This window comes from Melanerpes formicivorus, unplaced genomic scaffold, assembly GCF_026170545.1.
Source record: "Melanerpes formicivorus ecotype bairdi unplaced genomic scaffold, bMelFor1.0.p_v2 SCAF_5, whole genome shotgun sequence".
Classification (NCBI taxonomy): Eukaryota; Metazoa; Chordata; class Aves; order Piciformes; family Picidae; genus Melanerpes; species Melanerpes formicivorus.
Window position 1 is genome coordinate 22,317,194 of NW_027142357.1, and position 15,097 is coordinate 22,332,290.

General features: G+C 35.2%; 1 protein-coding gene across 4 annotated transcripts in view; it reads left to right on the forward strand.

Annotated features, from left to right (window-relative positions):
- LOC137441343 (sodium channel protein type 2 subunit alpha-like) overlaps positions 1-15,097 on the forward strand; it is a 75,168-nt gene that overhangs the window by 15,127 nt on the left and 44,944 nt on the right. For 2 of the 4 annotated variants that reach the window (XM_068138734.1, XM_068138733.1), the window contains 9 exons: positions 3,504-3,820; positions 7,456-7,573; positions 8,469-8,559; positions 10,098-10,226; positions 10,930-11,021; positions 11,829-12,101; positions 12,411-12,474; positions 13,112-13,253; positions 13,406-13,612. In XM_068138734.1, coding sequence (XP_067994835.1) covers positions 3,554-3,820; positions 7,456-7,573; positions 8,469-8,559; positions 10,098-10,226; positions 10,930-11,021; positions 11,829-12,101; positions 12,411-12,474; positions 13,112-13,253; positions 13,406-13,612 — 1,383 coding nt within the window. In that variant the 5' untranslated portion in view covers positions 3,504-3,553. Of the gene's footprint in view, positions 1-3,267; positions 3,821-7,455; positions 7,574-8,468; positions 8,560-10,097; positions 10,227-10,741; positions 10,834-10,929; positions 11,022-11,828; positions 12,102-12,410; positions 12,475-13,111; positions 13,254-13,405; positions 13,613-15,097 lie in introns of those variants that run through there. The other 2 variants (XM_068138736.1, XM_068138735.1) reach the window with 2 other exon arrangements.

Sequence of the window (15,097 nt, forward strand, 5' to 3'; positions counted from 1 at the left end):
GTATCTGCCTCATTCTTACACTGACGTTTTCACTTTTACCATTTGCCTGATTTGAGATATCATAAAACCAGAAACCTGCAGGCCATTTCTACTGGCTTTTTGAGAGACATACAAAAATAAATTTGACATTGTTAGCATAGATATTTTACTTACTTTCTGAGTCATCTTCTGTGTAAGAAAATAATTATATTCAGAAGTAGAATTTAAGAAGTAGTCCATAGGCATAATCTGATTAACTGAAATACGCATGAAATTAACAGCATATGTATAGTGTTTGTTGCTCAGTCTTATTATTTAAAGAAGTCCCTTCAGTAGGGACTGAAGAAAAAAATGGATAAGGATTTATGGAATGGAGTGCTCAAATACAACTAAGTGGATTTATTTGGCAAAAGCCAAATTGGGGATTATTTTTTCTTATGAATTGTATACCATGATATGTATGGTGTCTAGGCCAAATTTTATTTCAAATACTTGAAATTCTTTGTGCTGAGCAGTATCAGGTACTGAGGGGCCTGGACCACATGTATTTTTGAGACTATTTCTTTAAAGATTGTGTTTTAATGAATGCTATTCTGAAATGATTAGATACACAGAAATCATTGTCTGAATTTGGTTCAGTATTATTCATGTCCTGAAAGTTTAGTTATGAGATAACAAGTAATTTTAAAACCAGTGAAGGAAGAAGAGGGAAGCTGTCATTTACAAATGAGTGGTACATACTTGGAGGATTGCTAAGAGCTCGTTCAGGACTCAGTGCCCTGTTTCATTGTTCTATTAAACTACTGCGTGCATAGCAACAGTAATCAAATACATAGTTGCGTGTTCTTCTATTAAAGTCTGAAATATGAATGAAAACATTTGGGGTATGTTTAGTATAGGAAAAAAACTTCTTGTGCAATAGCAGCATCCAGGAAACATATAACTGCAGTAGACAATCATGGAGGCAGGACTGAGATAATGTTTCTGACTAATCAAGACAACTTTTTTTAAAGCATGTCTTATGACTGACAAATACAGTGAAAACCCAAGCCTTCTAATATTACTTTCCCTAGTCATTCATTGGTCCATTTGTGTATTTTTGTGAGGATAATGTATTTTGTTGTAACATTTGTGTTAGCTGTTAATCGATGAAAAGCAGCCTAATCAAATGCACTGAGATATATAATGAAGACAGATCCACTAAGGAATCTAGGAAGGTACACCTTTTAAAACTAGTTTCACAGAAAAGGCACCTAGGTCAACAACATGAATCATAGACTTATAAAAAGAGGAATCAACAATTCAGAAAGACCAAAGGGAAACCTTAAACATCATCTTAGTTTATTAATCCTGGATGGGAAAAAACAATAATCAAAGGATTGTGGACTGTATCCCGAGAATGTGCATGCTTTTAATTCTCAAATAAAAGGCAATTTTGAGTTTAGGATCGTTCTAATTGGGAGTTGCATGAATAAAATTAGCTATCAGCAAAGCCTTCCATCTTGCACAAACTAAAAATCAGTAGCAGAAGTTTCAGTATGGCAATGTGTGATAAGGTTGCCTGCTGGAGACTCTGGCTGACTTAATTTTCTGATTTGTACTGCATATGTACCTCCAGCCCCTCCATGACCTTTGTGATTCTACAGATTACATTAACTCATGGTTCTCCAGACTCTTCTTGAGAAAAACTTTCTCCATGTCTACATTATAGTATATTTTTTTTATTAAATTATGGTCAGGTACCTCAGTTCTGGTCTTGTGTTACTTAGATGTTTGGTGCTATAATCTTACTGACACACTGTTTCAGTGATCTCAGCACTTGTCATGCACACTGATGCTATGCTGTGAACCCACTCCAGTATGGATGTAGCCACCACATCATTGGACTGGTGTAGAAATATGCAATTTCATTTCAGGTTTCTATTGTAGACTTTTCAAGCATTATTTAACATTCTCCTTTACCTTCATATGGGATTTTATTTTTGGGGAGTTATTTGAAAAGGAATCTATGATTTCCTATGGTCATTACTGCACTACACTTTATGTATGAGTGTCACTTCTACAAACTACTCATCAGACAGGCAAGAAAATTTAAGAGAAAGACTATTGAATGAATGCAAGGGAATACAATATTTTATCTCAAATCCTGGCAGCCACAGAATACAGATGTTGCACATCCATGAGGTAACATAGGGAAGGGTATTTGGCTTCAAGAACAGAAACACAATTAGAAGTCATTTCAGGCACTGAAACTCACTCTTAAAAAAATATTTTCATAGTTAAAACTATTAATGCACTATGTCATAAACTTCTGCAAAACAGACATCAAATATGACTATCATTCCTTACTTGGTGATGCTTCTCCTTAACCTGATTGCAGAATCACAGAATCAGTGTTAGGGGTTGGAAGGGACCTTGAAAGATCATCCGGTCCAACCCCTCTGCCAGAGCAAGATCACACAGAACAGGTCATATAGGAATGCAGTCAGGCTGTTTTTTAATGTCTCCAGTGAAGGAGGCTCCACAACCTCTCTGGGCACTCTATTCCAGTGCTCTGTCACACTTCCTTCTGCCATTCCTTCCCTCCAGCCATTCAAACCTCTCCACTATGCTGTACATTGCATCCATTTAAGCAACTGGTCCTGCTGCAGGACTTGGAAAAGAGAAAAGAATATTGTTTGCAGATTATTTGCCATAAGGCTTTGTTAAAGAGACCTGTTGTACAGAGGAGAGTTTGGTGCAGAGAGCAGGAAAAAGCAGGTAGCACTGGCACTAAAGACATTCATAGGGAACCAGAGACTTATATTTCAGAATACTTTTAGTCTGGAATACTATTACAACATTTGCTTTGCAATAAAATCAGGAGTAGCATTTTTTTTACCACATAGTTTTGACTGTATATCCTGTTTCCTTTTACTTAAAAGGTCTGTGGTTTTGATTCACAGCTCCCAGTCAATAAATGCAACCTAACCTTCTTCAGTATCTAACATTAACTGTCAGCACAGTGAACTGTCAGTAAGAATTATGTTTCTTCCTCCCAAAATTCAGTTGCTGTCATTTAAACAGCATTAGTCATACATAAATTTAATAGAAGTACTGATGTCCATAAAGTTGGATTATTGATACTTGAAAAAAACCCAAACAACAAAAAAAAGAAATTAAAATGTATGAATTAGTAAATAATAGGTTTACAGTTTTAAAGAAGGCTTCATAAACTATGTATTTATACTTGCTGTTAAGAGAAGATGCACTGTTAAAACACTTGTGTCAGTATTTTGCTCTGAGAGTCTTAGGACGCAGGCAAAGCAGTGATTCTAAGCAGAAGTACTGTCTTTTTCTAGACAAGTAGGATAAAGCTGAAAAATAATTTTTAAAATATCCAAATAAATTCTGAGCAGTTGCTTTTAACTTTCATTCAGCTTTGAAATATGCTGCTCCAGTTTCAGGCCTGGGAAGGGTTTCTGTGGAAATGTTGGTTTGTTGAACAACCTAGTTTTCCTAAATTATCTGATTTTCTTTTATAGGTCATTCTTATGCAAGAGGCTAAAAGTAATTAAATTTGCAGGATGAAAACATGGCACAGGCACTGCTGGCACCACCAGGACCTGAAAGCTTCCGCTACTTTACTAGAGATTCTCTCGCAGCTATTGAAAAGCGTTCTGCAGAAGAAAAAGCTAAAAAACCCAAGCAAGAACATACAGATGATGATGATGAAAATGGTCCAAAACCAAACAGTGACTTGGAGGCAGGAAAGACTCTGCCATTTATTTACGGTGACATACCTCCAGGAATGGTGTCTGAACCTTTGGAAGACTTGGACCCATATTATATCAATAAAAAAGTGAGTGAGGACTCTTTTGCACAAATAGAGTACAATTTTCTGCACTAGAAAAGTTTAATTACTAAATATGATGGTTAGAGTAAATGTACAGAAACATGTTTTAATTTAATAGAACTGGTTTATGCTCTCCTATATTGTGACTTCTTCAACCTCAACTGACTTACTTGTTATTTACTTCGCTGTAAGGAAGATATAACCTCCTTGAGCTTGCCTGAACTTCAGAACATGACTGAATTTTCTGGATTTCAATGTAGCAGTAAGACTGGATGTGACAAATGAGGTGTTCCAAGCATGGTTTTGCAATGGAGGTGGTTGTAGATACCTAGGTAGTATTCGTCCAAGTTAGTGAAATAAAGAACTGTAATTCATTGTTTCTGTTATGGCTATATAACATACATAAACATATCTCTCTACATGTATGTACAATATCTGTCTCTCTATATGTAACATATAGAGAATCTGTGTAAGTCTTGGGTTGTATAAAACTACCAAACTACCACAATAGAAACTGTTTCTTGAGGTGCTTGGGATAGGTCTGCTTAGATAGATGTCTGCTTCCCAACTGTCAACCAGAAGTCTATGGCAGACACTAAAGAATAGCTGGGTTTTGAGGAAGGAATGGGGAAAAAAAGAAAAAAAAAAGACTACAACAGTTTTGTTGTTATGAAGACTACTTGAGATTTTTTTATACAGAAAAAGCATAGCAAAGAGTTATGTGTTGTGAGAGAAAAGCGATGTGCCTGAATTATACGTGTGAGGATATTACACAATTGGACCGTTAATAACATAGCTGTGCTCCATGAATAAAGTAAACTCCTGAAAGAGTTGTACTTCCCCTTCTGATTTGCACAGTCATGCAAAGTCCTCATTTTCACTTGATATGCAAGCCAGAGACTTGGATAGAAAGATTAGTTCAAACACATTCATTCAAATAAAATATTTGCCCTTTAACCTTTTTTAAAGGCAAGATCAACAGTAGAGTATATGGGTTTTAGTCTTGTAGTAATGATGCATGCAATCTGGAAAAAGACTACAATTATATGACTTAAGAGAAAGACAAGGAACAAACAAGCATTTCTCCATAGCTGGTATTAGATTGTGTTAAACTTCTCCAAAATCTGAAATAATCCAGCCTGGGAATAGTTAAAGATGTCTTATGTCAGATTACTAAGAAGTGCAGCTGACAGTAAGAGTAGATTCTCCTCCCTACTCCATCTGCTTTTTTTCTGCTCCTTTAGCAGCATCAAGATGTTCCCTCCTGATAGACCTGCAAAGTGTTGTGGGTAAAGAGAGTGAAGGAAGATGAAGCTGTGGATAGTAACCCTAAATTTATACATGCAGAAGGTGTTTTATGGACAAGGGCTTGGGATTATTATTTATCATTTCTCTGAAACAGAGAAGGAAATGGACACAGTTGCTCTGATGACAGCTCAAAGCATTCCAGGGTGTCACTGAGATAAAGAACTTGATGTTGAGCAATGATAAAAAAATGAAGATAGAAAATACCCCAAACTGTAAAGAAACTTGCTTTGTTTATTGGGAAAACAATCATTCCACTACTACTCTCACTTCTGTGGCCAAATTTGTGGTTGCCTTGGTTCACAAAACTATATTTTGAAATGGCAGCTTCAGTAACAGGAACAAAAACCAAAGCAGAATCCATATGTAACTGCATAACCTAACAGCTGCCAAAGTTAAAGAAACAATGCTGTAGATAACACAAATATTAACACTATAATGGAATTTTTTAATTTATTTTTTTAATGAAAACTCAGAGAAAGAGTGTTGCCCAGGGTTATTTTCATTTACATGATTTTGGTTATATCAGTGTTTCCATGCAGATTCTGATTTACAGTATCATTGTGTGCACTGAGCCCTTCTCTTGACTAGCTGCAAGAAAACATAGGAATAAAGTTGCAAAAAGAATTTCAGGTATAAATTTTTCTAAACAAGTCTTCCACAAATGAAGTATCAGATAATCTGAAAAGTATTGAAGGATATTATCCAACCTCCAGTGATCAGAAAAAGTAGTCAGTGTGTTTGGAACAGAAGTGTGAAAACTCAGATTACTGATGGACCTGATAGTCTTGAGATTAAGTAGTAAACTGAAGACCATTTTTGTCATATTTTGACATCTGTATTTATGTTATGTACCAGCCTAATGTGCTCAACCAACAACAAATGGACAACTTAAATGATGAACTACAATTAGTTATCCCTCATCCAGCTTATAGCAGAAAATACTCTTAATCAGCAGCTTGTCAACACAGAGAAAATCGTACATGAACAGTAGCCTGCCTTCAGGCTCTGCTGCTGCAGTGACCTTGGCACAGGCAATATCTTTTTAGCATTTATATCTAGGGTGAAGGACTGTAGGGCAGAGAGAAATGCCAACGAGTGCAACTCCTTTCTCTGTCGTCCTCAAAGTTGTGCTTGATGCTATTCTGTCTGCAGGCTCTGGCAACACTCCTTTACCTATTTTCTTTCCCACTATAGAGAGGCTGCTTTCTATCCCAGAGATGGCAGGCCAGATAGGCAGTAATGGCCATGGAGAGGGCAGCATTTTTCTGATCACAGCCAAGTTTTTACAGAGAATGGAAATCAACATGGAGAACAGTGATACTATATAGCTCTGCTGAGGGCATAACAAAGACTCTATTATGGTGACACAAAACAGAGCCATTAACATTAACAAAGAGCAAAAGAAATGAAGAATAGTGATGTCCTGAAGAAATTTCAAACTGCACCAAAGATGCAAGTAAACCTCACACGCAAATACACTTGGAATAAAAATGAAAACACTTAGGCTATGACTGCCAACAGGAACAGAATGGAATGAACACAAATCATGGGTTTATAAGGTCAAATTTTAAAAGGTAACTACCAAAATCTGGTGCTCATATATAGGGGAAAAAGAGCATATTGATAAAAAATAAAACAGGAGTTTTTTTTAAAGAAAAGACTTCCTGTGATAGGATGCCAAACTCTGGCATGTGTTTGTCTCCGAGTGCTCAGAATTATGTCAGATAGCAATTTACTAATCTCTTTTGTTTTTTTCACAGACATATTTTTAGAAGATACATATAATTGATATTGGTAGCATTTAAATATCTAATAATCATATTGTGGTAGCTTGTTTAGTGACAGGTGTTTGTCCTTGTCACCATATATATGTGTATTTAATTCTGTCAAGTATTTGTTCCAAATACACGTTGGCATTTAGGATTGCTATTTTGGTTTTTGTTTGTGTTTGCTCACAAAGTATAATGTACTTGATTTATTTGAATCTCTGATTTTGATCAAAGACTTCATTAGAAATAACATTGAAATATATGGAAATTATGAAGCTGCATTTTGCTGTTATTGATAAACTGACATTGGTGCTGATAGTTTTCACCAAGTTCAATAACATCAGAATTCAGCCCACATGCTGAGAAATTTAGGGAACTGGGGAAATGGCTGTGGAAGGCTTAATCCACTGTATTTATGGAAATCAGTTGTTTTCCTATCACACATAGAAAGTAGAATGAAACTTAAACGTCCCAGGTAGAGAAAACAATCCCTTAGAAGGAGGTGAAGACAGTTACATAGTCAGCACTGTATTTTAATTTTGTATTTCTTTTTTTCTTTTTCAGACTTTCATAGTATTGAATAAGGGAAAGGCAATTTTCCGATTCAGTGCCACATCTGCCTTGTATATTTTAACTCCTTTTAATCCCGTCAGAAAAATTGCTATCAAGATTTTGGTACATTCATATCCTTTTTTCTTAATGTTGATTTAAGAGTTGCCATTTAAAACTGTTTAATTTCTGAAATAATACTGTTCATATGGATGTACAAATTACGTCCATGTAAGTGTGGTATGCTAAGTAAACATATGGTGATCACTCTAGAAGGGCAGCAATATCACATATGAATTGCAGCATGATCTTCATTCTTACTGAGAGATTTTCTACTGAGCCTCCTAAAGCCATCAGAGTTTAAATATTAGGCTTTATATACAAAAGGAGACCTGATCCCATAGTAAACCCTGAAGCTAAGGCCAAATTAGTAACAAACCATTGCACTTGAACATATCTAAGGTCATGCTTTATCAAGACCAGTAGTACTATTCATAAACTAGACTCACTTAGCAAGGAAAAAAGAGTGTGAGTAAAGAACTGCTTTTTCAGGCATACTTTTTCTGTATTGTATTTTCAGCATTGGAATAGGTGCCCTATAAAAGATCCAGGCCAGAATAAAGGAGAATATTTTCAAATATATTTCAATCATGTCCAAAGAACAACTCAAGTGTAAAGAACCAACATCTGCCTTAAGATCTTTTAGAATGATCCTTCTGGCTTCAATGAGTAATTATTGGGGTATTTGTTTCATATTTTTATAGATTTAAGGATGTGTTTAAGTTTAATTGAAATTATCAAATCTCCATAATTATAAAAGCAATGCATTGTTTTACGGTAAGTGCACCATGATACACCAGATGTCATACCATTCAAAATAGATAAAATTATGTGCAAACCTTAATTTTCAGAATTTATTTATAATGCCACATCCTTTGTACATACTTCTATATACTTAATATTTTTAATTATTTCAGTATTATAAAACTGTCAGACTTTTTTTACTTACATGCCTTAACTATAATCTACCTTATTCAGCATGCTTATCATGTGCACTATTTTGACCAACTGTGTATTTATGACCATGAGTAACCCTCCAGACTGGACAAAGAATGTAGAGTAAGTTAAACCTTTTTTTCTTCTTTATTTTTACATCTTTGTTTTTGTGTGACTCCAAACAAGAAGCATTTATGGGAAGCTGCATGCCAGAAAGGGCTCTTCCAGAGTCATGAAGAGTCAGATTCCATGAGATCACAAATATCTTTCTATTTTACTCCTGAAAAAATTAAGTGGTTGACAGTAATGCCAGTAACGCTTTAAAGTTATGTCTGAGGAATATCTGAACTTCCACTGTGAAATCTAAACACAACTTCTTCTCTTTGGGTGTTTGTTCTGAGCTGTAAATTGGAAAAGGAGCTCCAGAATGTCAAATGTGCATATAAAGCTGTTGCATGTTGTTAGTGAGGCCAGCCATATATTGCTTAAGTATTCATGATCTTCACACAGTGGGACATTGGTTTTGGCTCACTGTGCTGAACTCTGAAGTGCAAGTTACAGCAAGCACAGGCAATGCCCAAATTACAAGAAACTCAAACTACTGAGGAAATGGCCTTCCCTATGAAGGAGTAATAAAGAACAGACAGAAGTATGAAAACTGCATCTCTATTTGCATAGTTATACATGCATGTTTGTTCTCTGACAAAATATAGATGCATGTTTTCCTTTGAAGGAAATATACTACTTTCTGTGAAGTCATACTGCTCATGAAAAACCCAGCTCTATTTGCTTGTGGCTTCTTTCATTCCCTCCTGTTTGTTGTCCAATAGCCATTATTGATTTCTATTTATTTATTTCACTGTATTAAAGAGCCTCCCTCTGAATGCTATATTTAGAAACTGCACTCTGTTCACCTGTTCTCAGTGTGCCTAACAGTGATTATACCTTGTTAGGGTTTCTGAGAGTCTGAAGGGAGAGGACTAGTGTCTGTAGCCAGATTTTCTTTAGTCTGGAAGTCTGCAAAGGCCCGTATAAGTCTCAGAAAGTCCCTATGTTATACTGGTTATAACTGACTATTCTGTGCTTTTAAATTAATGTTGTTCCCCCACCAGGTAAATATGTAATCAAGCTCCATGTCCTCAAGAATAACAGTCTGGGCATGCTTTCTTATATTTAATGCTTATTCATGAAATAAGCCTGTATTATAGACATGAGTATGGTTATTATTCAGAATGGATGAATGGATTTTCATAGAACTCTGATTTCTACATTAAAAAACCCCAAACCAAACCAACTCATTTTTTGTAACACTTAGACCTATCTACCTAATTTGTGAGTGCAAGCAAGGTAGCAGCCCTGTGAATGTCAGAAAGTGTATACATAAATATTAAAGTCTGAAATGTGTCTGTAAATACTAGAGTCTGGAATTATTTGTAAGCACAAAACCTGAGATTAAATCAACCTTTTTGAAAATTAAGAGCAAATTTCACCTACTGAAGAACAATTTCATTCTTAAGTGTCGGGGGAAAGTTAAGTTAATGGTTTCCTCTTTTCACTTCTATGGACTTTTTTTCCTTGCAAGTCATCTTTGATAAAGAATGGCACTGTCTATAAGCATTAAGTATGCAAAAATCTGCTATTCCTGCTTTAATGCTTTTCAGGTACACTTTCACTGGGATTTATACCTTTGAATCACTTATCAAAATTCTTGCAAGGGGCTTCTGCTTAGAAGGTTTTACTTTTCTGCGAGACCCGTGGAACTGGCTTGACTTCAGTGTCATTTTAATGGCGTAAGTGGTTCAAGAACTTTTAAAGTTTTTAGGGCATGAAATTAGTGGCAAATATTATTATAATAAATACATGGATTGAAAAGTTTTTAATTTCTGCAATCTGTGAAGTTTAGACACCTTATAACACATTTTAGTACTCGTAAATCAAAGTAAAATATGGCAGAAACCAGCACAGAGTGTCAGCTGTTTGTATAATTACTGCTGAGGGACACTAATTTCATGTCCTACATATTTCTGCTTACCAGAATGGAAGCCATTCCCTTGACTTCATGTCACCATCCTAGTACAAGCTAATTAGTTTAATTAGTTGTTCAAATACAAACAAATTGAGGATTTTTATTTCAATTAAATTTAAGCAAAATTAATGAAAATTAATAACTAAAAAAGTGAGGTGTACTGGAGAGACAGGTAAATTTTAAAGTATGATTGCTAATATTGCCACAGAGGTTTTGAAGACCCACATAATTAATACAAGCTCTGCCTCAATTCTGAATAACTGTGATTTAATCCTACAGGTATGTAACAGAATTTGTAAACCTAGGCAATGTTTCAGCTCTTCGAACTTTCAGAGTATTGAGAGCTTTGAAAACTATTTCTGTAATCCCAGGTAAGAAGTAGTTGGTGTAAGGTGTTAGGCCCCTCGTATCTCCAACTGTTATTTGTGTGCTGTCATTGTGTTTGTGTGTGAACTCCCCTATTACAGATATGTGACAGAGTTTGTGGACCTGGGCAATGTCTCAGCGTTGAGAACATTCAGAGTTCTCCGAGCTTTGAAAACAATATCAGTCATTCCAGGTGAGAGCCAGGTTAAACACTGAGGCTGACTGTTCCATTGAAGTCAAATTCACTTCTTTTGAGCATAAGTCTTGCTGTTTGCTGCTCGTGTTGCCAGGAAAAAAAAAAAAAAAAAGGAAAAAGAAAAAAAAAGGCATGAATCATGAGCCTGGATTATGATTCTTTGCCTTTTCAGCATTAGCTTCTTTTCTTTTGCAAAATCAGTCTTTGAGTTTAACAGTTTCTTGCATGAAACACAAATACAAAATCTATGGGCTACTTCGCTTTAGTTTTCTGCATTCTATTACAACAAGTTGTCTCTTTTCCATTCAAAAAGCTTTAGTGCTATGGCTTTCTTCGTTTTGAATTTTTTTCATTTCTTTTACCATTTTAAATTGACATTAGCCTTAAAGGAAAACACAAAAAGCTAACAAAAAGGAGAAAAATATTACACAGGAAAATTTATCAAATGCAAATGCTCCTTTTTCCTCAAAATTCCTTGCCATTCTATCTCAATTCTGTTGTGATCATTAGCAGAATATTAAATGGAGAGAAAAAAAAAAAGAACTGAAATCTATAACAGGAAAGCATGATTGGTAAAATTTTCTGCTTGAGAATAACATATATTCAATGTATTTGAATGTTTGTACATTGCGTATTCATAAAAAAGAATCTTTCATTCATCTTCACAAGCTCGGAGGCTGCTCATGAACCTTCACTTTTTGAAAACTAAAAAATTATTTGTTTTTAAGTGTCTGCATGACATCTTAATTATGCTGGAAGGGCAAAGATACTCTTTGATAAACTATGCATCTATTCTCTTTGCAGGCCTGAAGACAATTGTAGGAGCCCTTATTCAGTCTGTGAAGAAGCTCTCGGACGTAATGATCCTGACTGTGTTTTGTCTGAGTGTATTTGCACTAATAGGGCTGCAGCTGTTCATGGGCAACTTGAGGAATAAATGCCTGCAGTGGCCTCCAGACAATTCTACTCTTGAAATAAACATTATTTCCTACTTTAACAGCACAATGGATGAAAATGGTACATTTGTTAATATGACAGTGAGCACATTTAACTGGAAGGATTACATTGAGGATGAAAGTAAGAATGTCTAATATGACTATTTTTAATACATTTGTGGCTATAATATGTAACCCTTTGTGATCAAGAACATTGAATGGTTTATATTTCTGCCTTATGTAGAACGGCCTATAATCACTGACTGACAGAGGTCAAATACATACTATAAAAAGTATTATAACCAAAAGGGTTTCTGTTTAGAAACTAGAAACTAGAAAGTGATCAGCTGCTAGCCACTTTGATTTTATAACAATTTGGTTTTATTTTCTTTTGTAGTGCCTCCAGGTTCATTTGCTTTATTCACATATATATCTAATGTTTTCTTCACAGCTCATTTCTACATTTTGGAAGGACAAAGAGATGCCCTCCTCTGTGGTAATAGCTCTGATGCAGGGTAAGACCATTTCAAAAATCTCTCTTAGGTTCTGTAGAAAAAGCAATAATATGGAACTTATCTGTAGCAGTTGCAAATCCCTATTTAGCAGAGTTACAGAACTTGCTGAGTTTTGCTGCTAAATGGTGTTTACTTGCTTGAGTCAAAGTATTTTACTCTCTGGCTGAACAAAATACACATTAACAGCCTTTCTTCCTGTTTGATTGGAAAATTAGGTCAGTGTTAATGGTACTCTTGTAATGTCTATTTTGGAAATATACTGACTGAAGAAATTAGGATGAACATAAAGTTTAGAATTGAGAGAGAATACATAAAATATTAAGAAAGCACAATACTGGCTTTGTAGATTAAGACTGAAACTTTTTCTTTAGGCCTGACTCTTTCATTATTGGACAATTCTGCCATAGATATATGCCCAGTTATTGGCCAAGAATTATTAGCTGAAGTCAGATACCAAAATGGCAACAGAGAAGCAGCTTACTGAAAAAAACACCTCAGCATTATGTGGGAGATCCCTAATAGTACAATTGAATTTAGCTAGTTATATTGTTTAATCTGTCTGTAACCTTAACAACATTTTATGCTCTGGAAGAAATTAAAATTAAGACTAAGTACCTCCTGTTTGGTTTTCAAATAGGCAGTGTCCAGAGGGATATATATGTGTGAAAGCTGGTAGAAACCCCAACTATGGTTACACAAGTTTTGACACCTTTAGCTGGGCTTTTTTGTCACTTTTTCGGCTAATGACTCAGGACTTCTGGGAAAACCTCTATCAGCTGGTAAGATATTTTTATGACATAAAAAGTAAACTCTTGGTGACATAAAAAGTTGTATAAATAAGCTTATTTGCACATGAGCTGAAAGCATACTGCAGTTGCAATAACAAAGATAAGTGGTGGAATAATATACAGATGAGCTTTGTATTCCCTAGACACTGCGTGCTGCTGGGAAGACATACATGATTTTCTTTGTTCTGGTGATTTTTCTGGGCTCTTTCTATCTGATCAACTTGATCCTGGCTGTGGTTGCCATGGCCTATGAAGAACAGAATCAAGCGACCATGGAAGAAGCAGAACAGAAAGAGGCAGAATTTCAACAGATGCTGGAACAACTGAAGAAGCAACAAGAAGAAGCTCAGGTAATGATGGAAATTGTACTTTCTTAACAGCCCTATTCCTAAGGTAAGGATAATAAACAATCTTTCATGAAATAGAACATGTATGGTTTGTGCAATGAATTGCATGGGAAAAAAAGAGCCTTGCTTACCCTATAAGTGATTAAAGTGGAAATAGCCAAAAAAATCAGGAACTAACCAAGTGGCAAAAAATGGAATCTAATAGTTCAGAAAAGAATACTACTACATTTACCAAAAGGCTCCCAAAGTAAAGTATTTAATATTTAAGTGTCCTAGAAACCTGCATTTAAGTAATCATAGTTCATGATGCTTTTATGTTACAGATATTATCATTCAGGGTTGGAAGGGACCACAAGGATCATCTAGTTCCAACCCCCCTGCCATGGGCAGGGACACCCCACACTAGATCAGGCTGCCCAGAGCCCCATCCAGCCTGGGCTCATGAGAAAAGTTCAGTGACATTACTTCTGGTTTATTGTCTGAGTGAGAATTTCCAGGCTTGCTGTACTTAATAGTTCTTCAATATGCAGGAAAGTAGAGAGTAGGACTGAAATCAGTATTCTTTTAGTTTTATATCCAGTGAGGTATTTAAAAATATTATTAAGTTATTAAATTTATTAAATTAAATTTTGAAACTATAACTTACAATTATGAAACTATAACTTTTACAGCTACTTTCACAAAGTTAGAATGATTCTATAAAATGCTAAAAGAAAGTTAAACTCTCCATCTTTTACTTTAAAAGAAAGCTTTATGTATGACCTGCGTAGTCTAATTAGTATATCTGTTTTAGTCATTAAACCTTAACACTTCCAAATCATTAAAGACAAAGCAGACTCCTGAAAATTAAAAAAAAAAAAAAAAGTTAAATATTGCAAAGAGTACTTTAAAAAAGTTTTTATCCATGGAATGAACTAAATCATGTTATATCAAAAAGTATCAGGAAGATAGATATTCATGTGTTTGACAACTGGGACAAAGATGAAGCTGATCCAGAGTCAGGAAGAGGAACAGAACCAGATGAAACAGAGATTACAAGGAAGGTTGGATAAAGGCCCTAGAAAGTTGTTACTTTTTTAAACAAATGACCACTCAATTCATTGTAAGAAAAGCAGTGATACAGTCAAGATCTCTTTTGTGTGTGAAAATTTTAGCAGAAAGTATGCATTACAAGGTGGATCACTGAGCTGCTGAACTGATTGCTGAGACCAAAATGAGTGTGGGTCCCATCTCTTCACTCCCTGGACACTGAATCTATTAATCCACAAACCTAAGTCATGACGTTGTTCTTTGTATTGCTCCACTTGTTTGACTTTTAGTGTTGGTATTATGAAGTAGATGGCTGTTGACTTAGCATCTGGTGCCTTTGTTTCTGTTAAACCATTTGAAGGGTGATATTCTGATACAAGTATGACAACCTTTTGAATATTTTTTTTTCATTGATAAGCACTTCAGAATCTTTTTAATACTCCTTGTAGCAGAAAATGT